The 27460-nt window shown below is 48.8% G+C and overlaps 2 protein-coding genes across 2 annotated transcripts in view; one reads left to right on the forward strand and one right to left on the reverse strand.

The window, feature by feature from the left end:
* Window positions 1-27460, forward strand: part of GRSF1 (G-rich RNA sequence binding factor 1) — a 54808-nt gene that overhangs the window by 24839 nt on the left and 2509 nt on the right. The window lies entirely within an intron of this gene.
* On the reverse strand, window positions 15555-17316 carry LOC136360850 (uncharacterized). Its single transcript, XM_066318470.1, is given in 4 exon segments — window positions 15555-15569; window positions 16526-16816; window positions 16818-17149; window positions 17152-17316. Coding segments are annotated over 4 exon segments (765 nt in total). The 5' UTR covers window positions 17279-17316.

A 27460-nucleotide genomic window follows, 5' to 3' on the forward strand; every position in this document is an offset into this window, starting at 1 on the left:
GGGGCCGGGGCCAGGCGGGGCCGGGGCCGGTCTCGGGACAGAGCCCCCGGGCCCTCAGCGCGGGCCGAGGCTGTTCCCGGGGCCCACTGTCCAATCGGCGCTGCCGATGCCTCAGCGACCCCGCCAATGGAGAGCCGGGGGGGGGGGGGCATTCAAAAGGCTGCCGGAAGTAGCCGCTGCTTTACGGGCTCGGTGGGCAGCTCTCCGGCAACTCGGGACCCGCCCCGGGCGCCCCTGAGGCCACGCCCCCAAACCTGCCCGGCCCCGCCCCCGGCCGCCTCTGGGACCCGCCTCACGGAGCCCCGGCTCCGCCCCGAGCCCGCCCCAGCGCCCCGAGCGGGCCGGGATGGGGCCGGGACCATCGCCGGCGGCCCCGCCCCGCGCCGCCCCTCACGGCTGAGCCGAGGCTGCTCCCGGCCCTGCGCGGAGCCAGACGGGGGTCGGGGGTGGGGGACCGGCCGGGGCGAGGGGATCCCCCGTGCTGGCCCCAGGATTCCCCAAACCCCGCCGCTCTCCGCGGGGCCGGGGAATTGTTTTTTCAGCACAGGCAGTAAATTCTTTATGAGAAAACTCAAAATTGAAGGATACGGGGTCCGAGGGGAGAGAAGAGATTCTGCTATAAATTCAAAACGCATTGGGAAAAATAAATCTATGACGCAGCACATTTCCTCTCCCAGACTGGCTTCTGTGTGATCGTCTGTGACTGCAACTGCTCAGATGGCATTTTCAACCTGTTGTGGCTATAATGACCTGCCAGATTCTAAGCACGACAGAAAATAATTGTAGAACTCTCTGGATCAGGCAGTGGAGCCTCCCTGTAGCGTCCCAACGGTCCAGCAGTGCCCAGCATCTCGGACTGGCATTTGAAGGGTCCCAGCACAGCCCCTGTGTAGTGTTCCTCCTCTTGAGCTGACACTTCCCAGCATCCCTAAAGAAGAGGGTTTGGGGGTCCCAGCAGAGGCTCCCTGGCACATGCCCCTGCTTCTACAAGTCCCGTTTAATGAGGATCAGTTTTTGGGGAGTAGAATCACCCAAAGCCAGCAGAACTGGCATTGCCCACTTTCTGGAAGAAACTCTCTTTCTTCCTCACCAAATGCCAACGGCCAAAACCCAGCCTGAGGCTGAGCTCCCCATCCCCTCAATCTCTCCAAGGAACTGGGCATGGATTTCCCAATCCAGCAAGGCAGGAATTTTTTCTCCTTATTGTATATCCTAATCACAGTAATTGCATAAAAAGTAATTCAAAGACATTAACTTAATGATGAGACATTAAATAGGAGGGGCCAGCACCATGGCCGTCCACGACATGCTCAAATGCTAAAAGAGAGTTGAGCTCCAGCCCTAGATTAACTTTCACACCCCCAGTGATTTCAGCTCTTGACCCCACAAGCTTTATTTCACGGCCAGCTCGCTCCTTCCAGCTCCACGTGTGCGTTTCTCCGACTCCGGCAGCTGAAATTCCCCCGCCGTCGAAGGGGCAGCATCTTCATCTTGGCCCCACCAGCCCGGCAGCAATTCAGCTCTCACCCTGCAGCCCGGACGCCTGCCCCACAATCAGTATCCCAGGCCCCACAGCGATTTCAGCCACAGCCCTACAGTGGCTATCCCAGACCCAGGCAGTACCCCAGCAGCGTCGGCACTTCACGAGATACCTTAGAGCAATCCCCTTTCAGCTCTACGGCCCCTCTCCCATTTTCAGGCTAAAGAGCCGGTCCCAACATCAGTACCACAGTTCTACAGACGTTTCAGCACTCAAACCCTAGAGCCTGTACATCAGCCTTAGAGTTTCTATGCCACGCTAAAAGAGTTGAGCTCCAGCCCTGGACAGACCCCTTCCCGACCCCAGTGATTTCAGCTCTTGACCCACAAGCTTTATTTCACAGCCAGCTCTTCTGTTTCGCATCTCTCCACATCTTCCCCGTAGTGGCATAGAACGCTGCTTTTTTTTTCCTTAGGTTATGATTTTTAAGTGTAGCTCTGTGTTGTTTCAGCACCGCTCTTGTACCCATATTTCAGCCCCAACTTGCTACTTCTTGCTGCAGGAAGTGCTCTGCAGTTCCTATCCCAGCTCTTACAGTCATTTCAGATCCAGCCACGCAATTCCCATCCCAGCCCCAGGGGTTTCACCCCAAACCCTACCATGTCTTTGTCTCCTCCAGCTCTGCTGTCTCAGCTCCAACTGTTCAGCTTCCCACTGCCTGCTGCCAAAAGCTGTTACTGCTTCTCACTGCAGCCTGGCGCTGTTGGTAAGGCCACAAGTCAGTTTTGTCAGCACTTCAACATCTTTAGGAGCTGTACCACCCACCCTCCTAGGTTCCCAACTTTGGGGACACTTGAAGCCTGAAGCCAAACATCTATCCTCCCCCTCCCCCTGGGTCCCAGCACCTGCCCAAAGGCCCCTTTCACTTCCCCCAGGCAGCAAAAGGGCCTGGGAAGAGCCACTGCTCCCCCATCCCAAAAGGTGCCCTTGGGTTGGTTCTTGGGCCCTGGAGCCCTCCGAGCCCCCACACCCTCAGCCTCTGCTTGGTGCTACAGGGCAAGGGCTGGTAACCGCCCCCCCCGGGCATCTCCTGCAGGCCCTGAACTGCAGCCCCCTCCCCCTTCTCCCGTGGCACTGATCCAGTCCCAGCACTTCCATTGCTCCACATGGTTTTTGGGGCCTGCCTCTAGGGCCAAGGTCCTTATTCCACACCCTGGCTCTTCATGTCTCCACTGGCCCCACAGCCACTGTTTCAGCCCCAGCCCTACAACCTTTACTGAATTAAGGAGTATCTAGCAAAACCAAACCAATATATTAAAAGAAGCAAAATAATGAAAGGATGCAAAAACTAAGCAAAGTACAGTTACTTTTAATAAAAAAAAAATAATAAAAACCACAAAAAGCACAGCTTTAATTCCGATATTTTAAACAGTACTTACAATCCAGAAACCACAGAAGCGCTTCTCGCCCGCCCCTGGTACAGCACCAGCCCCGCGCCCACCTCCGGCCGCCCGAGCCAGGGCGCGGCGGAAAGAACTGGGCACCGCCGCCCCAGGACACTGCCGGCCCCCAGACGCCGGAGTCGCGTCCATGCTCACCGAGCTCCTCGGATCGGCAGCCGCCGGGATCCCGTCCTGCCGCAGGGCCGCTCCTCCGACCGCACACCTGCAGCAGCCGCGCCCCCCTCCGCCGCCGAACTGACGCCCGCGCCCTCTCAGGACACGCTATTTATGCCCCAGGCCGGGCCAGCCCAGCCAATCACAACCTGAGGCAGCGCCGGCCCCGCCAATCCCAGCCCGCCCGTTCCCGCCCCCCCGCGACCCCCCGCTGTCTCCTCACGCCCCGCTCCCGCGGTTCCGCCCCCCCCCCCCGTCTCCCCGTTTCCCTGGGAGAGAGAACTCCCGGCCGGGACCTCAACGGGGAGCTCCCGCCGTCCTTCCCGGGCCCCAGCAGCACCTGCCGCAGAGGCTGCGGCAGCGGGGCCACGGCTCCGCCGCTTCCCAAATGGGCGGCGGCGGGAGCGACGCCTCAGGCGAACCGGGGAGCGGGGCCGGACCGAGGCGCATCAGACTTTGGAGCCTCTCAGTAGTGTCCCAAAGGTGTCCCAGCATCTCGGACTGGAATTTGAGGGGTCCCAGCACAGCCCCTCTCTATTGTTCCTCTGGAGCTGACACTTCTCAGCATTCCTGACCAGGGTTTGGGGGTCCCAGCACAGGCCCCCTGGGACATGCCCCTGCTTCTTCAAGTCCCGTTGAACCAGGATGATTTTTTGCCAGTAGAAACACCCAAAGCCAGCAGAACTGGCCTTAGTTACTCCTTGGGGGATCTTTTCTTCCCCACCAAATTCCCACTGCCAAATCCAGCCTCAGGCTCAGCTTTCCCTCCCCTCAATCTGTCCAAGGAACTGGGTCTGGACCTCCCCATCCAACAAGGCAGAAATGCTGTTGTCTTGACTCTATATCCTAATTGCAGTAATTGCCTAAGAAATAATCAAAAGAAATTAAAGAAATGAAGAGACATTAAACAAGAGCTGCCTGCTCCAAGGGCCATCCAAGGGATGCTCAACTCCCTAACCAATAATTTGTTTTAATTAACCAACTCAAACAGCGTAATTAACACGACATTGATACAGCAAGGTTCTTTTAAATTAGGTTGTATATAAATATTGCAGAATGTAAAAACCTTCCTAAACTCAGAAACTCTTTTAAGAAATAGACAGGGCACAGCTGCAGACAGAGTCTTGGGATTCAGGGGAAAAAAAACCCAAGGTTTTCTATCTTTAACACCTTCCACTGTGTCATCGTTGACAGCAAACATGTCTTCGGCCTGAGGAAGACATGGAGACCCAGAGATTGCAGAGCCTGTTCTCATCTCAGCCTTTCAGCAGTACAGCCTGCAAGGAGAGAGAAGAAAATGGGTCAGAATGGACAGCCTACTTCCAGAAAATCGTCCTCATTCATAAAGCATAAGATGAGCTGTAAGAACTTCCCCCAAGGTCCATTTCTCTGTGGACTGAGGACTCAAAGGTGAAGCGCAGGCTAGAGCTGCCAAGGGCAGACTATGGAACCCCCCGAAGTAAAAGCTACTTGGCCAATTCCATAAAGCATTCCAAAATCAGGCTCCTGGGATGCAACCCTCTCTTCTCTCACCTTCAAACATCCAGAAGGAGATCTATTGCTGTTGAGCAGCATTCAAACACTTGCTAGAGCAAGTGAAACCAGCTGTTCTGCAGAAACTAAGGTTTCACAGAGGTGATTTCAACAAAGAATGATATAAGGTCAAATCTCTCCCTCTGCAGTGCATCTTGCAAGACAGCTCGACTTTCAAGAGTTAGTGGCCCCTCACGAATAAGAGCATGCTTTTCCAGGGTTCCTAGAATAGAGCTGAGATGCCACAGTTCCGATCCTGCACTTCCCATTCTGAGGCCAAAAGTCCTAATAACAGCACTCCTTCAGAACCCCGAGGGATAGCCATGGATTCTGGGGCTACAGGACACACTGGAAAATTGCACCAAGACACCAAGAACACTGCAGCGCTGGCTGGGAGAAGCCACATTACTCTCCAAGAAAATGCCATTCTGCAGCCAGCTTAGTGCTTCAGAGAATTTTACTGCCATGGGGGGGAAAAAAAACCCCAAACTAATAGCTGTGGAATTAAGAAAAAAAATCCTCAAACCACCGTCCAGAGCACGAGGGTGAACATCCACAGCAACGTAGCAGGATAAATGGGAACTTCAGAAAAAAACAGAGACATTAAAACCAGTCCAGATGAACAACCACTGTCTAGTAGAAGAATGCTCGCACAAAACAACTCTGGCGTGGAGCCTTCATTCGGGATACAGCCATTGAAGAATATTTGAAGACCACTTTGAAGTGCTATACACAAAACTAAACCCAAGCACTCTTCCATTTTCTAGACAGATTCTCAGACAGCTGAGTGAGAGTCTCAAGCACATACTCAGTTATCAGATTTGCCTTTGCCCACCTCAGCAAGGACAGAGCAGATGTGGCCAGTGCAGGTCAGACCCAGCCCAAGTCCTGCCTGAGCCCCTCTGGCCACCCTTCCCACTGCTAATGCTGACCCCTAAAAGGCTCCAGCCGAGCCCCTTCGGTGCTTGGTTTGTGTGCTCTTCCCATCTAACGGGAAGGAACCCTCCTGTGCCCTGGGCCTGGTGCTATTTGCTTGGCTGGAGTGCAGTTTCCCATACAAAAGGCAGACACGGTTGGTTTGTTTGGGCTTTTTTCCTAGGATTTGCTTTACACGGGTGATGTTCCTCACAGCTCAGCACTATGATGCCAATAGCAGCAATACAGAAAACCACTCTGGGACAGGGCAGCAGAAAAAGCCACCTCCAGCCTTGCCAGAGACAGGACAGGAGCACCCTCCGTGCGATGCCTGCTGAGTGAAGTGGAGCTGGCGGGACCGACCCATCAGCATTCTGCGTTTACCTTTCAACAGAGTCAATATGGAAAGAGAACAAATCTCTCTTGGAGTCGAGATGCCTTGAGGTGCACCACAAGATGCTGCCAAGGGTCCTTCAGCAGCCAGAGCAGAACAGGGGTTCTACTGTAAGGAAGAAGGAACATTTATTCAGAAGAAAATAAAAGGAAGCACCTCTCCCCATGCCTTTCCTTAAAAAAGAAAGAAAAAAAAAAAAAAAAAAAAAAAAAAAAAAAAGCATTAGAGTTTTTTTAATCATTCCTCCTTGCTTTACACAGTATAAATTACGAGCACTCACCTTTCAGCCGGAATTTGCAAAAGCTCCTCAACCTCTTTCTCACCAACAGCCAAGCTTCCACATCCTCGGGGGAAGAAAGAGTCTGGGGAAAAAAAGGAACAAAGAAAACATGAAGAAAAAAAACAAACAAACAAAAAACCAAAAATATATAAAATAAGAAATAAAATTAAAATATAATAAGAAAATAAAATGTAAAAGCAATAAAAGAAAAATAAAAAAATAAAATTGATTAAAAACTTAAAAATCTAAAAATTATTAAAAATCAAGTAAAAAAAAATAATGGAAAATAAAAAATTACACTTTAGAAATAGAAAGAAAAAACGTTTTGAAAACACAACACTAACGAAAACAACACGAAACCCACAAAAACACACATATAAAATACAAAAAAAGTAAAAAATAAAACTATAACATAAAATAAAACACAAAATTAAATAAATGCAGCTCTGCCCTCATGCCCCTGCGTAACATAGCTCCAGGAGTTTCCTGGATTATGCTGCAATATGGAAAAAAAAACAAAACCCAGTGCCTCCCACAAACTAAGGTTTTCCCCGGCCCAGGGCAGGGACACCTTCCACTAGCCCAGGCTGCTCCAAGCCCCAGCGTCCAAGTCACTGCCAGGGATCCAGGGGCAGCCACAGCTTCTCAGGGTAACCCGTGCCAGGGCCCCACCGCCCCCACAGGGAACAATTTCTTCCTGATATTTCATCTAGACCTGCCCCCCTTCATCCTGAGGCCGTTCCCCTTGTCCAGCTCACTCCGTGTCCTTGTGAGAAATCCCTCGTCCCTCACGCCATAAGCGGCTTGGACAGACCCCCCCGAGGAAATGCTCCGGGGGCTCCCGGGGGCACACCAGCACCCCGCGCCCTTTTCCGGCGCTCTCCTCGGCGCCTTCCCCGGGAAGCCCCGACTGCCCGGGGCTGTGCCCAGCCACGACCGGCTCTCCCCACCCGCACTCTCCGAGCAGCTCGGAGACCTGCGGCTCCGGGCCCGCGGCGGGTGGCCAGGCCGGCACTCACCGCACGGCAGGATATGCAGCCGTGCTCCTCGCCACCCAACGCCCGGCTCCTGGCCGCCGCCCGGCTCCAGCAGTGACAGCGAGTGCTCCAGCTCCGGCCACAGCGCCAGCGTGTCCCGCCCGGGCAGCAGCCCCCACATGGCCTTCGAATGGCCCACCGAGGCAGCGGGGGTGACACTTGACACCGCCCTGGGGCCACCCCGGAACCGCCCTCCGCTCGGTTCAGCGCAGCTCCTTTGGCTCGGCTCAGCTGACCGCAGCTGCGTCCGGCTGCACGCAGTTCAAGTTGGCTAAAGTTGGCTGGGTTCGGCTGCTGGCTTAGAGTCGGCGATTTTCGTCAGACGTCGGCTATTTCTGGCTCTTCGGTGAAAGTCGTCGATTTTCCTCAGACATCGGCTCTTTTCGGCTGTTCGGCCACATTTGGGTGTTTCCGCCCTTCCTCGCCGCCATCTTGGTTTTGTCTGACGCCACTTGCGCTCGCGTCAGCATCTTTTTTGCGGCACCCCTAAAGTCCCTGCCAGCTGTTTGCACAGGCGCCTGACTGAATCAACTGCCTGAACCCGGCCGCAGCTTGGTTGAACCCACAGCTCATGTCCACACATCCTGGAAGCGCCGCGGAAAATCGCTCTCCGGCAGCACCGTGGTCCGGGTCGCGCGCAGGCTTTCAGTCCTTGTATTTTTCCCGGCATTTTAGCCATGATCTTTGGATGGTCAGGTGACAGCACTGCCCCCGAGGTCACAGCCCGGAGCTGACATGCGCCTCGTGGACTTGTGGCACGGGGGACTGCTGCAGTACCACTGGCTGTCCACCTGGTGGCAGCACAGCTGCACAGCTCGGCTCTGATCTGCAGCGCGCCTCCGGGGCTGCCAGTACCGCTAGAGCTGCAGTACTGCTCTCTGCCCACACGGCGGCAGCACTGCCGCAAAGCCCGGTCCGGGGCAGCAGCACAGAGCGGAGGACAAAAATGAGCGTGGCCAAAAATGCCCTTCTGAACATCCTATCGAATAAACGGCCCAAAAGACCCACAACCACAACTGCAAGAATTATGCCTCTAACCAAATTCAAACCAAAAAAGCCTTTACTTGAAGCTATGTTCCAATATTTTTTGTATTCATTATTTTTATATTTATCATAACCATTTATCTTTATATTCATATCTATGTCTACTATATATATTACATTATAATATATTTAACATGCATTAGTATATACTGCACTTACTTTTGTTGTTGATATTTTATGTATCTTATATTTCTATTTTTGTTACTTATATTTTTTCTATTTTGGGAGGGGGTTAATTTGTGTTTAAAATCTAAGCAAATAAATGATATTTAAAAATATTTGAATCCACTAACCTAACACATCATAACCACAATTCATTAGAATTAAATGAGCCTGGGTTTCTAAGGGATCAAGATTTAATTTTTATTTAAATAATACAGGCATATTTTCTCTTTCCGTGCTTTTTTCTTGGGGTGGGTGTTTGTGGGGGCTTTTGCTTTGGATTTTTCTTTGCTTTGCTTTGGATTTCTTTGTTAGTAAACAAGGAGGTTTGGAGAATTACAAAAGGAAGTGTCGACTTTGTTTTATGGCTGCCTCTGAAATACACCCCAACATCAGGCTCGTACAGTGCACGCTATCAAAATGCAATGATGAATGCAAAAAATAACAATCCTATTCTAGCTGCAGACTATTGGTGAACAGCAGATGAAGTGCACTTGAATAAAATTGCCTTCATCATCTAGCTGTGGTGTGACAATTGACACTGGCTTGGAGCACAAAGGACCATGCACTGACGTTTCTCTGTATGACCTTTCATACAGTGCATGCTATCAAAATCTTAATCTCCCTAAAATCTTTAAAATAATTACAATTTAACCCAATAAAACCTTTAATCTCATTAACAAAAAACCCAAAACCAAACACAAACTAAAAAACTCCACCATACAAACCAACTACCAGCCAACAAACCACAATACGCTCTTTTCACTAGCACTTCTTACCACATCATAAAAATGGAACAACAGTAAAAACAGCCATATGGAATCCCACACATAAAACCACAAAAAAGTAAAAAGATAAACCAAACCAATTTGCTAAACTCAAAACTGTACAATTGACCCTTACCATGACCAAAAAGAGGAACAAAGAAAAGACAAAGAAATAAAATAAGCCAAAAATATATAAACTAAGAAATACTCTTAAAATGTAAAAAGAAAATAAAAATTAAAAGTATCAAAATAAAATGAAAAATAAAAATAAATAAAATTTAATAAAAAACTAAAATTAAAAACCTAAAAGTAATTTAAACTAAAATAAAGCTAAATAATAAAATAAAAAAAGAAGAAGAAAAAAAATCTTTTAAAAACACAAAAATAACTAAAAATAACATGAAAATCCACAAAATAAAAGAGCATAAAAATACAAAAACTTAAAATAAAAATGAAAACATAACAAAAATAAAATATGAAATTAAATAAAGGCAGCTCTGTCCTCATGCCCCTGCCTAACACAGCTAAAGGGGTTTCTTTGATTATGCAGCAATATAAAGCCAACCCAATGCCTCCCACAAAATAAGGTTCTCTAGACAATTCCCAGTTTTGCCTGGAAACAAATTCTATCTTAGCAGGAAGCTCACTTTGGACGAACATCCACACGTGTGCCAAGGCAGGAAAGAACCACCTCACTGTGTCCCAGGAACAGCAGCCAGGCCAGGACTGAAGTTTTAAGGGGATCCATGGAATTACAAATGCAGCAAATTGAACTCTACCAAGAGATGAAACATGTCAATTAAAGACTTAGCAAGTTTTGCTGGGAATTCCCAGAATTCTGTGGGTACGGCGCTGACAAAGCCTGATTTACCACATTAATGTGGTAAAGTTCCTTGGAAACGTGCCTAACACATACAAAAATTCCAATTAGGATGGAAAACTAGCATTTGCAATAAACATTCCCTTCCTAAAACCAGAGAGAGGAGAAACATGAAAGAAAATGAAGGAATAATACCAAAATCCCAGCTTGCCTGGAAAACAAGCTCAGGATTTTCGAACACTGAAAACTTCTGGAACAGTCATGAAATCGGTGGAATGATGATTTAAAATCTGCTTCCTCTGCTCTGATTTTAAAGGGAAGTGGGAATTCAACAGGTCTACTTGCTCCTGTCCAAGAGTATTTTGTGGGAGTAGATGCAAAGAAACTCGAGACTTACTTGTATTTGACATCTGAAACTCTGTGTGGCAGAGATATGGGGGCAGGAATAGGGTCAGGAATGTGGGAGGCAGAGGTGGGGGAGAGACAGGGTCAGGATATGTATGGGGCAGAGCCCAGGGAGAAAATCTGAGGTCAGAAAAATCTATATGGCAGAGATCTGTGGGCCAGAGATCTGTGGGGAGAAAAATGGGGTCAGAGAAATCTGTGGGTCAGGAAACATCATTCCCACACATTACCTGCCCCACAGATCAAAAACTGTTTCCAACATCCTCACCCTCTTCCTGCCCCACATCTTGACCACATAGTTCTCTGCCCCACCCATTCTTGACCCATAGATTTCCTGACCCCATTTTCCTCTCCCCAGCTCTACCCCACACAGCTCCTAAGGAGACCTGTTGTTTAACAAGTTATGTCTTAAAAATGGAAGTTTTTTTAATTTAGTAAAGATCAAGTTTGCTGCTAAGAATTAAGTGAGGTGGCATGCTGGTTGTTACTGCTTTACCTTCTGACATTAGAGGATATTTGCCACACAAATTCATTATCCAAAGCCAGCTACCATTAAAATAAAATTCCCTTAAAAAGAAGTTTGGCCCAAAAAAGTCTCACAAGAAAAGGATATAAGCTGCACAGCTAGTTACCAAAAAAAAAAAAAAAAAAAAAAAAAAAGCTGTCCTAGTGGTGTATAACTTGACAGCCCCTCATGTTTTCAGTCCTTACCAATTTTTTTACCAATTTCATAATTCAAAACCGTTGTAGAAAGCTCAAAAAATTAAAAAGAAATTAAACAAAAATGCAGGACAAAACTACACATTCCGCAAGTGCCCTCAGTGGGGAGCTGTGTCAGGCCCAGGTGTTTGGTCCCTGGCTGCTCTGCCAGGAATTTTATCCAGCTGCATCGGAAAGAAAATCAGGACACAAGTCAGAATGCTGCAGGGTAACTTAACAGGTTCCAGACGTCTTTTGGCAACCCAGGAATACTCTCGACAGGCCAACTACACCCTACGTGACAAATTCCAAGTCCCCGGGCCTTGCCCTATTACCCCTACCCCCAGACTGAGCAGCAAGGCAGAGCAGCTCCAGGCCAAACACACACAGACACCCGTGACACAGGGCAGGACAAACGAGGGGACACAACAGGGAACAGAAATCTCTTGGCAAGAAGAACAACCCTGAGGACCAAGAGAACTCAGGATGAGATGACCGAGGTAAGACTGAGGGCGAGCTGACCAGGCTCATAGAAACCTGCAGCAAGATGCCAATGGGATGGCTTATCCCAAGAACCAAAAAGACGGAAGCCCGAGAGTCCTACAGTCAGAATCCTCTACCTATCTTTGCATTTCTAGAAGACCTAATCCTCAATAATGGACCATGCAAGTGCACAGCTGTGGACACAGCTCAGAACAAGACCTGAAAAGGCACCAGACTGGATGCTTGTGAAGAGAGATGGATTCTGGTGCATGTCTGAGCACCTGAGTCAAAGGCACCTGGCCGAGGAATGCAGAGATCAGAGATGCTACAAGCGATGCCAGGGTTTTGATAAGCCCCTGGAAGGGCTAAGGGAAAACACATAAAAGACGAAACACATAAAACACACAGAGTGCACAACAGACAAGTGACACAACACACACCAGGACTGCTCTGCCCTGCTCACCTCAGCACAGGGATCAAAAATGAGATTTGCCCTTCCTGTAGCCTAAGGGGTCACATCTTGGACATCCCCATCTCCAAACCTGACTCAAAAATCGTGCCCAGTGACCCCTGCCCTGGCACCCCGATTTCATCTCTTCTGTGAGCCGGAGCCCTCCACTTATCTCTCAGACGTCTGGGGATGCAAATCCACGCCGGGTGCCAAAGAAGGCCGCCGCGCCTTCCGGGAAAGTCCTGCTGTCGCTGGGCTGCTGTCTCTTAGTCAGCTACAACAAAGATGACTAAACATGAATGCGTGATCTTAGCAGCACATCGGCCAAAAAGCAGCAATTCTGCTACTCACCATCTCCTAAGTGTTCCCGGGTCCTCGGGCCCCGCGCTTCAGCTGTGCCCAGAGGCCAACGCCAACGTCACGGGGTCTGCCTGGGTTAAGAGCAGACAAGGTGACGTGACATTGCTGAAACTCCAGGGGACCCTCACTCCTCCTCCCCAACCTCCCCAAATCCTAACCCAATGGCTCAGCCATTATCCAAGCCTACCTGGATGGCGCCCACAAAGGGAAAAGATCAAGGCTTCCTCACAGAGTCCTGAAATGCTGTGGAATTTGGGAGGCTCACGAGCCAGGTGAACCAGTCTGTACTCCGCCATCAAGTGACGGCACAGCCTAAAACACACAATAACTGAGGCTTAGAAGTTTCACCATCGAGGTGAGGCTTGAGCAATAGCAACAGCTTCTGTCCACCCATCACCGCTCACCGTGCCCATTGCATCTTGACTGCCGATATCCGGCTTTACCTCCTAAAAACAAAGACAAAAAACAGTGCTGTAACATGGTGTCAAGGTCCACAAACATATGCGGGGAACCTGATGATTCGTATTAGGATCTCAGAGTGCAAAAGACACAGCAGGGGACAACTCAATACAACAAAAATGCACCTTTATTTAGTGCCACCAAAATGCGATAGTGGGAGAGAAATAGAGAATAGTAAGAAAGATAGAAAAGAGGGTAAGGGATTATAGCTACCAACGTGGAGGGACAAGTCCTCGAGGCCGAGATGCCTATAGACGTGGTTCTTCCCAGTGGGGTGATCACGAAAGTGAGCAGGGGTCTCCAGGGTTTATAGGTTTGATCAAGGCAGGGGACCAAAGCGAGTGGCCCAGAGCCAAAGCAGGAGCCGCCTACATCAGGGTTGGGACAAAGGAGAGTCACAGGGCCAAAAACCAGAGCCACCTGTGTCGAGGTTGGGTGCTCAGGGACAAGCTGCACACTGTACGTGCTGTACTCTGGTACGGACGGATCAGTTTGGGCAAGTAGCCTTGGCTCAGTGCACTGTGACCAGTTCCATTGTTCTTGCACTCCGTTCTTATGGAGATGCATACCAGTCCTCCAAGACTTGGCAAACATTCCACCTCAGTCAGGCCAGGGCTCCTTTCAGAGTCTGGGGTCTCAGTCCTCAGTCATTGGAGATGGTCATGAGGCATATCACATCCTTGGACAGACTCTGACACCACCCCCGTGACTCACTGACTGATGACAAAGGTCCTCTTCTGCAACGTTGTCACGATGTCTTCAGGACTCGTCAGGGTTGGTAGCATATATCCCAGAAAACAGAGACAGTAAAAAGAGAGAGAGAGAGAGAAAGAAAGAGGAAAAGGAAATATAAAGGGAAGCAAAATAAAATCCAAACAAAATCAATCAATATTTGATTAAAACAATTTTCCAAGATACTCAATCACAAAAAATCAAAAAGCAATATAACAATAAACAGTATACAATCATATTAATTAATTAAAACTATTTTCTTTGACTTAATCAAAAACAAATCAGAAAATTATTTAATCATAACAGTAACTAAAACAAACACATCAAAATCAAAACAAACAATAACAATCTTACTTAACTTGCTGTTGCAGGCCTAATTCTCACTGTTTTGGTAGAGAGTCTAGTGTCAATAACTTTAGGAGTATCTTTTGCAAAAGGGGTATCAATTAAACTGTGTGCATTCATTATGGATGTCAAGTGTGTCAATTGCTTCATCATTTTCCAATTTAGGATGTATAAACAACGGACAAAAGAAAACGGATAAAAACAAAAATCAAAAGGACAACAATTGGATGGCACAATTTGTTCAGGATACCTGTAGCAGTAGGTGACCACCCAGAAAGGGTGTCCCACCACCTGTGTTCAGCATCCTTTTTTACCCTTTCTAAGACACAATGTATTTCCTTCACATCATGATGGACTGTTACTAAAGTTTTCTGTCCATTTTCTTTAATCCTTTCAAAATTCCCATTAAGCCCTGGTGAAGCAACAATTGCTTAACCAAAGTTAGATTCATTCCATTGGGGACAGGCATTATCTGATGAATCAGTGTAAAATTGGATTGTAAAAGGTGGTAGGACGTGACGGGGGCTGTGTAAGAAAAGTCACATCCTGCGATTATGGTAAAATTGCAAACACAAAAATTTGAATAATTCTTAAGATTCACTACTACATTTTCTACAAGCCTTCATCACAAGCAGTCCTCACACAAGCATATCCATTGTCTATATACACAAGCACTGTTTCAGGAATTCCGTTAGGGTGTACTTCAAAGTGACAGATATTTTGCTCTGTGTCTAAGCAGATGTCTTGAGCTATGATTGCATTACCTTCACAAATGAAACCTTGTTGTTCCCTAACAACACAAGATTCTAAATTGACAGTTTGCCATTTTTCCCCAATTTGACAGGCCCATTCCCTATGCTCCAAAGGATAGAGAATGGCTCCATCATGATCTATACCTAATGCAATGATCGGGAATATCGAATGCACTGAAGCATTGCATACTGTTAACACAAAAGCTGTAACTGTGTTGGTATTGGGGTTATAGGTAAAGTTCACCAATTTCCTCCAGGATTGGAATTCCCTTTCAAAGGCATTTGCATTATCCCAAATTATTTTCTGAATTTCAGTAGGAAAGATTCTTTCCTCACCTTCCCTTATGATTGAAGCAACAACCGTCTGCATCCAAAGCTGTGCCTGGATGCAGCCGAAAGCCAAAGAAATGTTGCTTTGAGCAATGCCAACTGTATAATACCAAGTGTATCAATTACCAATTTGTGATCATTTAAATTTACCTTTTCCCAGTTTGGTAATATGTTTGATACCAACCACTGATGTGTCCCCAAGCAGACAGAGGACTTCAGGGGTTGTTGTAATTTAGTAAGTCTCTAATTGTGGCAACCAATTTATTCATTAATCAATACTGTTTAAAATTCCTGTTTAAAATATTTGTCATAGTCTATATGGCCTTCATGTCCCTCGGAGTTCTCCTGTGAAAAGTAAGCACAACAGAATCTGCCGCCAGGAGGCAGAAAATGAGAATGATGGAAATTATCCAGCATGTATTTATTTGGTACTCTTTCCCTAGAGCATCAAGGAGTACCCATGTGTATTTATTCAGAGGGGTTTTTAGCACTAGTGGTACTTCCCCTACAGTAGGGAGGTCCACAAAAACAGGTTGTCCAGGGTTATGTGCTGGATTGTTAGAATCACTTGGTCCCCACAGTGAGGGAACTCTGCTTGGAGCTGTTGGGTAAAAAGCAAAAGCATCAGTAAACCAAGGATTTGCTGACTGTTCAGGGAAAAGGGAGGGGTAATGACTGAGGCAAGTTTGTCTTGGATGCCATCCAAGTTTTCTACTTCTTGTTTTGCTAGGTTTTTCATAGCTCCTTCAGTTATTGAAAGATGTTACAATAATGTTCAATCTGAGCAAACCACTTCCTTACTGAGGTCCTCTGGGCCACCCCGTCAGGTGAGGGGGTCCCAGTAGTGACTGAGTTAATAACTTTGAAAGGACCTCTCAAGACAATTGGTTGTTGTTGTGCAATCATCTGCACCTCTCTGAGAGTTAGGCTAACCACAAACAAGCCTCTTTCCCAGGTAGTGTACCTCTTTTCAGCATCTCTGAAACCACGGGAATAAAAACCAACAGGCCATGTCAGAACCTCAGGACCCTGCTGCCACATGTGTACTGACAACCTTGAGAAGGCAAATGCCCATTTCACCTGGAAAGAATCTGTAGGATGAATAGGGCCAAGGGCTTGGTGAGCAGTTGCTTCAAAAATCAGTACTGCATTGTTTCTTCCGGAGCAGCCGTCCATTCCCATAGGCAGGTGGCTTTGTGGACATCTTCCAAAAGTTGGCCGGGGGTACTGACTATAGCTAAAGGGTATTCCCTTTCCAAAGCATTACCTCCCCCGGCCCAGAAAGCTGCATTGTTTAAAACTTGTGTAAGGGAATGTTGTGGCTAGTTACTCAAGGCTGGTGGAAGAGGAGTGTGCTGGTTGTCCGTTAGAGATTTGTTTTCCCCCTTTCTGGTTTTTCATTAGGGGAAGCAATGTGCCTGACTCCTCTGGGCTTTTCGGGTTCGTCCTCGGAGTGTTTACCGGTCCATAGTTTCTGCTGTAACTGATTAACTCCTCTGCTACTTCACTCCATGTCCAAACTTTACGACTGCTGTTAGATTGTGTGCTAGGAGTAGCAAAAGGCGAGGAGTCAGTGGGGTCAGTAGAACCAGTTTGATCACTTGCATGTCCAAGAAATCTTTCAAGCCTATCTACTGGGGTGATAGATGCTATTGTTTTTTGGAGGAGAATTTCTGTTGGTTTAAGTGATTCTGGCAAACCTCGAATTGGGGGGGTCATAATTTCAGGTTTGACAGGCTGTTGCATTGGTGACCTCATAGCCAGAGAATAATTTTCTTTCATGTATCATTTGCAAGCATGCAGCTTTGTGGATGTTTTCTAGGAGTTGGTCTGAGGTGTCGACAATTGCCAGAGGGTCGCCCCTTTCAAGGAGGTTTAGTCCCCCTGCCCAGTAAGCTGCACACTGTGTCAGGGACCATGGAGCACGTGTATTTCCTGTTGGTAAGAAAACTCCATGTCCCCAGTAGCCACTTACTTCTTGTTCACTTAATTTAATTTGGTCACCTCCAGTGAGTGAAACTCTAAAAACATACTCCGTCTCTGATTCACTAGGGAGGCGGGAGTAATCCCTTTTTATTTTAGCTATTCAGTGGCTGTGTATGGTATTTCTTTAGTGGTTATGTGGGGATCACGATCCTCTTCATTTATATAGTTATATTCTGTTTTAATGAGAGGTCTCAAGTTGGAACAACAGTGTTCCCCACAATTTTGCATGTGTACCAATTCCTTTTGAGGGTATATCTGTTTTATAGTGTATGACTTCCTTTCTTCTATTTCCTTAGGTGTTTCTACTGGGGTTTAAATTTTTTCTTCACTCTTCTGCAAGGGAAAACTGCAGCAAATAAACATGATTTCTTTCTTGTTCCAATTGTTTTTGCAAAGCTTCTACCAAATTTTGCAGGGAGTCTATTACTGCATTTTCTTCACTTACCCGTTTAAGACTGGTTTATATGGCTGCCGAAAGACAGGCCCCCAAAACTGAGCAAAGAATGGTTTTATTTCTGCCCAGTTTGAATCTAGCATCATGTTGCAAAGAATATATTCTATCTACAATGTTTTCAAAATTAAACCAATTATTCTGTGCCCATCCTTCTCCAGCTGGAGAAGGTCTAGCACCATGTTTTGCAAGCAAAGCATAAATGCATCCTTATGTTTTTCAGTCATTTTGGTGAAGGGACAATAACCGCTCAGCAGGGAGGTATTCTTAAAGTTACACACTGCACAGCTCAAACTGTGTTTCCCTTCACTTCCCTGAAACGGGTGAGGAGACTAATCTGCTTGGGAGGCACTCCTTAGTTACCTACAACTCGGTTGTCTCCTCAACTACACCAAGCAGTCCACACACTTCCTCCAACAACAACAACAAAAAAGTCCCATCTTTTGCACAATGAGATCTTTTACAAATCCATCAAATCCTGATGACAGGGAATGCTCTTCACCTGGCCGTATACAGTTGCGGGAATTTTCCCTTGCCCCCCTTGCTTTCTAACAGCGCTCACCAAAGTGGCATGCTAGGTGCGGCTGAGACAAGGGGTCCTTCCCCTGTTACAAACGATATAAAACCCACAACTCCTCTGTCTATCAAGATCCTGTCCATGATGCCAATTTATGTCAGGGTCTGCAAACATATGCGGGGAATCTGATGGTTTGTATTAGGATCTCAGAGTGCAAAAGACACAGCAGGGACAACTCAATACAACAAAAAATGCACCTTTATTTAGTGCCACCAAAATGCGATAGTGGGAGAGAAAATAGAGAATAGTAAGAAAGATAGAAAAGAGGGTAAAGGGATTATAGCTACCAACGTGGAGGTACGAGTCCTTGAGGCCGAGATGCCCATAGACACGAACTTCTCCAGTGGGGTGATGTCCTGGGTTGTAGTTTAGGATTTATTCTATCACCATCTTCAGTTAATGGCCCATCAATGCCTTTTGCATGACTCCCGGAGGGAGTTATCTCTCTCTTTAATGGGCCATTAAGGCTCTCTTCCATGACTCATCATCCCATTGTGAGATGCTCCGCCCATGGGGAGCAGCCAAGCATTCTCACCTGGATATAAGCTGGGATTTGGGACAGTAGAAGCAGCCCTCACCCACTGGATTCCCAGAGGACCGGAGCTACCAGACCTTTCTACAAGATTTCTGTTTCAGGAAGACCACCTCGTCTGGACTGTTTCTATCACCCTGATCAGGTTGTATTCTGATTCTGTCAGTGGTTTTTCTTTTTGTATTTATTTCATTTTATTTTATTCTATTTATTTTATTTTCCTTTTCTTCTCATTAAATTTTATTTCTGACTTAGAGCCTCTTACTTGGTTTGTTTTCAAAACCACAAACATATTTTTGGCACCCAGCGTGCGGCAGAGGCAATAAGAAAAGTCAGAAATTACAATTTTATTGAAGAAGATACCTGTCTGTTATGATGCCCAACATGCTTACATGTGTCTTATACCTATCTCTCTATATTTTTCCGAATGTGGGGCACTATCTGCCGGCCTTAATACTCCTGCGTAGACCAGGATATGGTACTAAAATTGCTTTACTGCTCTATTATGTCCATTGCTTGATAAAATCTGAGGCAATGAACATTATTCAGAATATATACCCAGTTTTGTATTCTTGTTCTAGTCTAGGATGCTACGTCTGGAGCCTCAACAATCTCACCCAGCCCCTGTGGGGAGGAGTAAAGAATGATTTTTTCCAGCTTTTCAGGAAGGACACACCAGTTTTTGAAAATATTGAGTACCCTCTGGATGCCAAGGACAGCATGATGTTCTTGTTAGTCCTGCTTGGTTTTCTCTGTACGGCCCGCACCATGCTTAGAATCAAAACACTGCATGGTGTGTTGGAGCATGTTCTTGAAGAAGTAGAAGAGGTAAAAAGAAGCAAAGCAATAGCATCGACGACTACACAGACTGTCACAGAGGAGAAAAGGAACCAAAAGTGCTGTCAGCATCTCCACACAAACCGTCACTGAACCGGAACAGCCTAAACCAGTAGCAGTTGCCACCACTCAGAAGAAGAAATCAAGCAGCAAATCAGTCCGCATAGCGACTGACGAGATGGAGCAGGACCTTCGCACTCAGCTGAAGAGACAGAGACAGAGATCATCACCCGCTCTCTATCTCTGGGTGAGCTGCGTGACCTGCGAAGGGAATTCACCCGTCAGACCAACGAGTCCATCCTCACCTGGCTGCTCCGCATCTGGGATGCTGCAGCCAATGACACCATTCTGGATGGAACTGAGGCCAGGCAACTGGGATCACTGTCCCGGGATGTGGTCATTGACCAGGGAATTAGAAAAACCCAAGAAACTCTCAGCCTCTGGCAGCGACTGCTAACAAGTGTGAAAGACAGATACCTTTGTAAAGAAGACCTCCTAGTGCACCAAGGAAAATGGAACACAATAGAACAAGGTATCCGATGCCTAAGGGAATTGGCTGTGCTGGAGATCATTTTTGCAGAAATGAGAGATTTCCTAAGAGCCCAGATGATGTCCAGTGCACATCACGGATGTGGTTGAGATTTGCACGGCTTGGACCAGAGATGTACTCACGTTACCTGGCAACACTGCAATGGAGAGAAGGTGAGGACAAGGTGGGTGTCCTGGCTAATAAACTATGGATTTACGAGGACACTGTCACCGCCCCAGTTCGTGCCCATGTCTCATCTGTGGAAACAAGACTGGCTGAGCAAGTCAGGAACTTAATTGAAGAAGGCCATCAGAAACTGAAAAAAGAACTTAAGGAAGAAATTTATGATATCTCACCAGAGCCGACGAGAGTCTCTGCAATTAGGAGCAGGCGTTCCCCAGCCAGGGAGAGAGGATACACACCCCGAGGTAACCTTTGGTTTTTCTTCGGGAGCATGGAGAAGATATGAAGAAGTGGGATGGAAAACCCACCTTCTCCTTAGCAGCCCGGGTACGTGAACTGAAAAGAGAAATACCTACCACAAAAAGCTCATCTAGAATCAGTGTTGCTCCGGTCTCTTGTGCACAGAACTCCAGACGTTACAGGAATGATGATATGACTGATCCTCTTGAAGGAACCTCAGCAACTCATTTACAGGAAGAGAACAACGTATGCGATGACCATGAATAGGGGGGGCCCTGCCTCTAGCCAGGAAGAGGAAAGGGACAATCGATCTACTGGACTGTGTGGATCCGATGGCCTGGCACATCTGACCCACAAAAATATACGGCATTGGTTGACACTGGGGCCCAATGTACCATGATGCCATCAAGGTATGTAGGAACAGAACCCGTTTCTATTACAGGAGTAACAGGAGGGTCCCAGGAACTGACTGTACTAGAGGCCGAAGTGAGTTTTAACTGGGAATGAGTGGCAAAAACACCCTATCGCAACTGGCCCAGAGGCCCCATGCATCCTCGGCATAGACTATCTCAGGAATGGATATTTCAAAGATCCAAAAGGATATCGTTGGCTTTTGGGATAGCCGCAGTGGTGAAAGAAGACATCAGACAGTTGGATACTTTGCCTGGTCTCTCAGATGAACCCCTCTGCTGTGGGACTGCTGAAAGTAGAAGAACAACAAGTACCAATTGCCACAGCAACAGTACACCGTCAGCAATACTGCACAGACAGAGACTCTGTGATTCCCATACATGAGATGATCCTTAAACTGGAAAGCCAAGGGGTGGTCAGTAAGGCCCGTTCACCTTTCAACAGCCCAATTTGGCCGGTGCGTAAGCCCAGTGGAGAATGGAGACTGACGGTGGATTACCGTGGTCTGAATGAAGTCACACCACCACTGAGCGCTGCTGTGCCAGACATGTTAGAGCTTCAGTACGAGCTGGAGTCCAAAGCAGCAAAGTGGTATGCACCATTGATATCGCCAATGCCTTCTTCCATTCCTTTGGCAGCGGAGTGCAGACCTCAGTTTGCCTTCACCTGGAGGGGCGTGACAGTACGCCTGGAACCGACTGCCCCAGGGGTGGAAACACAGCCCCACCATCTGCCATGGACTGATCCAAGGCTGCACTGGAAAAGAGTGAGGCTCCAGAGCATCTGCAGTACATTGATGACATCATCATATGGGGAATACACCAGAGGAGGTCTTCAAGAAAGGAGAGGAAATTATCCAAATTCTGCTGAAAGCTGGTTTTGCCATTAAAAGAAGCAAGGTTAAGGGACCAGCTCAAGAAATCCAGTTTTTGGGGGTCAAATGGCAAGATGGTCGTCACCAAATCCCCACAGAGATAATCAACAAGATCACAGCCATGTCCGCACCTACCAACAAAAAGGAAACACAAGCTTTCCTAGGTGCCATAGGCTTTTGGAGGATGCACATTCCTGAGTACAGTCAGATCATGAGCCCTCTCTACTTGGTGACCCGCAAGAAGAACGATTTCCACTGGGGGCCTGAACAGCAACAAGCTTTTGTTCAGATCAAGCAAGAGATTGCTCATGCAGTAGCCCTGGGCCCAGTCAGGACGGGACCAGATGTGAGGAATGTGCTTTACTCCGCAGCTGGAAACAATGGTTTGTCTTGAAGCCTTTGGCAGAAGGTGCCTGGGGAGACTCGAGGCCAACCATTGGGATTCTGGAGCCGAAAGTTACAGAGGCTCCGAGGCCAACTACACTCCCACAGAGAAGGAGATCTTGGCCGCCTATGAAGGAGTTCAAGCCGCCTCAGAAGTGATTGGCACTGAAACACAGCTGCTTTTGGCACCCCGACTACCAGTGCTGGGGTGGATGTTTAAGGGAAAGGTTCCTTCCACACATCATGCCACCTGATACCACATGGAGCAAATGGATTGCCCTCATTACACAGCGCGCCCGCATTGGAAATCCAAATCGCCCTGGGATTCTGGAAGTTATAACGAACTGGCCAGGAAGGTGAAACTTTTGGATTATCATCTGAAGAAGAAGAAGGAGAAAAGCAAGTAACACTGTGCTGAAGAAGCCCCACCATATAATGAGCTACCGGAGACTGAAAGACGATATGCTCTGTTCACTGATGGCTCCTGCCGAATTGTAGGAGCTAACCGGAAATGGAAAGCTGCAGCATGGAGCCCCACACGACAAGTTGCTCAAGCTACCGAGGGACAAGGTGGATCGAGTCAAGTCGCAGAGCTTAAAGCTGTCCAGCTGGCTTTAGAAATTGCTGAACGAGAAAGTGGCCGAGGCTCTATCTCTACACTGACTCATGGATGGTAGCTAATGCTCTGTGGGGATGGCTGAATCGCTGGAAAAAGGCCAATTGGCAGTGCAGAGGAAAACCCATCTGGGCTGCTGACATTTGGCAAGACATTGCCGCCCTGAGAGGCTGACCGTGAAGGTTCGACATGTGGATGCGCATATACCCAAAAGCCGGGCTAAAGAGGAGCATCGCAACAACGAGCAGGTAGACAAAGCTGCCAAGGTGAAAGTATCACAAGTGGATCTAGATTGGCAGCACAAGGGAGAATTATTCCTAGCCCATGATGCCTCTGGTCATCAGGGAAGAGATGCACATATCGATGGGCCTGTGACCGAGGGGTGGACCTCACTATGGACAGCATCTCACAGGTCATCCACAGCTGTGAAACCTGCGCTGCAATCAAACAGGCCAAGCGAATGAAGCCTCTGTGGTATGGTGGACGATGGCTGAAGTACAGGTACGGGGAAGCCTGACAAATTGACTATATCACCCTTCCCCAAACACGCCAAGGAAAGTGGTACGTGCTGACCATGGTGGAAGTCACCACTGGATGGCTGGAAACCCACCCTGTGCCTCATGCCACTGCCCGGAACACCATCCTGGGCCTTGAAAAACAAATCCTGTGGAGACATGGCACCCCTGAGAGAATTGAGTCGGACAATGGGACCCATTTCAAGAACAACCTTACAAACACCTGGGCTAGAGAACATGGTATTGAATGGATATACCACATTCCTATCATGCACCAGCTGCTGGGAAAGTTGAACGGTGCAATGGACTATTAAAGACTGCCCTGAAGGCACTTGGTGGGGGAACCTTCAAGAATTGGGAACTAAACTTGGCCAAAGCCACATGGATGGTCAACTCCCGAGGGTCTATCAATCGAGGTGGTCCTGCCCAGTCTGAACCCTTACACACAGTGGATGGAGAAAAAGTACCTGTGGTACACATGAAGGGCATTTTTGGAAAGAGTGTTTGGATTAATCCCACTTCAGGCAAAGGCAGACCCGTCCATGGGATTGTCTTTGCTCAAGGACCTGGCTACACTTGGTGGGTAATGCAGAAAGATGGAGAAACCCGTTGTGTACCACAGGGAGACTTAATTTTAAGTGAGAGCAGTGTGTAAGGTTTCATTCTGTATGTATATATGCATTCATCTGTAAGAATGTATTGATTTAGGCATGTTGTAGATGGCAATAGAATAAGGGGTGGATTGTCCTGGGTTGTAGTTTAGGATGTATTCTATCACCATCTTCAGTTAATGGCCCATCAATGCCTTTTGCATGACTCAGAGATAACTCCCTCCGGGAGTTATCTCTCTCTTTAATGGGCCATTAAGGCTCTCTTCCATGACTCATCATCCCATTGTGAGATGCTCCGCCCATGGGGAGCAGCCAAGCATTCTCACCTGGATATAAGCTGGGATTTGGGACAGTAGAAGCAGCCCTCACCCACTGGATTCCCAGAGGACCGGAGCTACCAGACCTTTCTACAAGATTTCTGTTTCAGGAAGACCACCTCGTCTGGACTGTTTCTATCACCCTGATCAGGTTGTATTCTGACTCTGTCAGTGGTTTTCTTTTTGTATTTATTTCATTTTATTTTATTCTATTTTATTTTATTTTCCTTTTCTTCTCATTAAATTTTATTTCTGACTTAGAGCCTCTTACTTGGTTTGTTTTCAAAACCACAACAGGTGATCACGAAAGTGAGCAGGGAGTCTCCAGGGTTTTATAGGTCGGTCAAGGCGGGGACCAAAGCGAGTGGCACAAAGCCAAGCAGGAGCCACTTGCGTGGGACAAAACTAGAGCCACCTGCATCAAGGTTGGGACAAAGGAGAGTCACAGAGCTAAACCTGGAGCCACCTGCGTCAAGGTTGGGTGCTCAGGGACAAGCTGCACACCGTACGTGCTGTACTCTGGTATGGACAGACCAGTTTGGGCAAGTAGCCTTGGCTCAGTGCACTGTGACCAGTTCCATTGTTCCCGCACTCCGTTGCCATGGAGATGCATACCAGTCCTCCAAGACTTGGCAAACATTCCACCTCAGCCAGGCCAGGGCTCCTTTCAGAGTCTGGGGTCTCAGTCCTCAGTCATTGGAGACAGTCGTGAGGCATATCACATCATTGGACAGACTCTGACACACGGCAAGAGGGAGAGTGCAGCAAGTCAGGTTTGGTGGCCTCGGAGGGGGGTTCGGTGGCTTTGCTTGACACGGGACAGCCGGGTGCTGTCTGTGCTCACCATGAGCACACAAGCGCGTGGGGCAGCGACAGCGCCTACAGAACCACAGCAAGAGAGAGACTGCGGCCAGCTGTTTCAAGTGGCCTCGGAGGGGAGTTTGGTGATTTCACCTCGACAGGGGACACCGGGGTGCTTTCTGTGCTCTCCACGAGCGGACAAGCTTGTGGGGCAGCACTGGCATCTCTATGACCACTGCAAGCGCGACAGTGCGGCAAGCCAGCTCGGGCGGCCTGTGAGGAGGGTTTGGTGACTTCGCTAAACACGGGACACCCAAGTACTCTCTGTGCTCTCCATGAGCTGACAAGCCCATGCAGCAGCACCAGCAGCTCTAGGGCAACAGCAAAAGGGAGAGTGCGGCAAGCCAGGTCGGGTGGCCTCGGAGAGGGGGTTCAGTGACTTCATGTGACACAGGACGGCCGGGTGCTGTCTGTGCTCACCATGAGCACACAAGCGCGTGGGGCTACGACGGCACCTCCAGGTCCACAGAAAGACGAGACTGTGGCCAGCTGTGTCTAGTGGCCTCGGAGAGGGGTTGGGTGGCTTCACTCGACACAGGACGCGTGGGTGCTTTCTGTGCTCTCCATGTGCTGACAAGCCCGTGGGGCAGCGCTGGCACCTCTAGGACCACAGCAAGCGTCGAGAGTGAGGCACGCCAGCTCGGGAGGCATGTGATGGGGGTTTGGTAGCTTCGTTCGACACGGGATACCCGGCTTCTTTCTGTGCTCTCCAGGAGCCCACAATCTTGTGGGGCACTGCTGGAGCCTCCAGGACCACGGCAAGAGGGAGAGTGTGGCCAGCCAGGTCGAGTGGTTTCGGAGGGGGGTTTGGTGTCTTCTCTCGACACAAGATGCCCAGGTGCTTTCTGTGCTCTCCACGAACCAACAAGCCCAGTGGGGCAGCGCTGGTACCTCTAGGACCATGGCAAGAGCGAGACTGCGTCCAGCCATGTTGGGTGCCCTCGGAGGGGGGTTTGGTGGCTTTGCTCGACACGGGACAGCCGGGTGCTGTCTGTGCTCACCATGAGCAGACAAGCCCACGGGGCAGCGACGGCGCCTCCAGGACCAGAGCAAGAGGGAGACTGCGACCAGCTCAGTCAAGTGGCCTCGGAGAGGGGCTCAGTGGCTTTGCTCGACATGGGACACCCGGGTGCTTTCTGTGCTCTCCATGAGCTGACAAACCTGTGGGGTAGCACCGGCAGCTCTAGGACCATGGCAAGAGTGTGAGTGTGGCCAGCCAGTTCAGGTGGCCTGGGACAGGGGTTTGGTGGCTTTGCTCGACACAGGACACCTGGGTGCTGTCTGTGCTCTACGTGAGCAGACAAGCCCGTAGCAGCATTGGAGCCTCCAGGACCATGGCAAGCACGAGAGTGCGGCCAACTGTTTCAAGTGGTCTCGTAGCGGGGGTTCTGTGGCTTCATTCGACACAAGACGCCCTGAGTGCTTTCTGCGCTCTCCACGAGCTAACAAGCCCAGTGGGCAGCATCTGAGCCTCCAAGACCATGGCAAGAGGGAGACTGCAGCAGGTTGTGTCAAGTGGCCTCAGAGGGGGTTCGGTGGCTGCACATGACACAAGTCCCTAGGGTGCTTTCTGTGCTCCCCAGGAGCAGACAAGCCTGTGGGGCAGCACCGCACCTCTAGGGCCATGGCCAGAGGGAGAGTGCAGCAAGCCGGGTCATGTGGCCTGTAAGGGGGGTTCAGTAGCTTTGCTCGACACGAGACCCCAGGGTCATTTCTGTGCTCTCCACAAGCTGAGAAGCCTGTGGGTCCCACGCTGGAGCCTCAAGGACCATGGCAATAGGGAGTGGTGCGGTAAGCCGTTTCGGGTGGCCTCGGAGAGGGGTTTGGTGGCTTTGCTCGACACGGGACACCCGGGTGCTGTGAACGCTCTCCTTGAGCAGACAAGCCTGTGGGGCAGTGCCAGCGCGTCTAGGACCACTGCTAGAGGGAGAGTGCATCCTGCTGGGTCAGGTGGCATAGGAGGTGGTTTCGGCAGCTTCGCTCGACATGGGATGTCCGGGTGCTGTCTGTGCTCTCCAAGTGCAGAGAAGCCTGTGGGGCAGTGACGCTTCTTCCAGGAGCAGGGCAACAGGGGAAGTGTTGCCAGGTGGTTCGAGAGGCCTTGGAAGTGGTTTAGTGGCTTTGTTTTGCACTGTATGCCTGGGTTCTTTCAGTGCTTTCCAGAACCAGAGAAGCCTGTTCAACCTCAGAGGAGGTTTTGGTGCCTTTGCTCGATGCAGCAGGCCTGGGTACTTTCTGTGGTCTCTATGAACAGAGAAGCCTCTGGGGCAGCGATGTGCCTCTAGGGGCAGGAAAAGAGAGAGTGCTGCTAACAGGTTCGGGTGGCTTCAGGGGGATGTTTGGCGGGTTTACTTGGAACAGGACACCTGCGTGCTTTCTGTGCTCTCCATGAACAGATAACCTGTGGGGCAGCGTCGGTGCCTCCAGGGACAGGGCAAAAGAAGAGAGTGCTGCCAGCCTGTTGTGGTGGCC

Source organism: Sylvia atricapilla, chromosome 4, assembly GCF_009819655.1.
Source record: "Sylvia atricapilla isolate bSylAtr1 chromosome 4, bSylAtr1.pri, whole genome shotgun sequence".
Classification (NCBI taxonomy): domain Eukaryota; kingdom Metazoa; phylum Chordata; class Aves; order Passeriformes; family Sylviidae; genus Sylvia; species Sylvia atricapilla.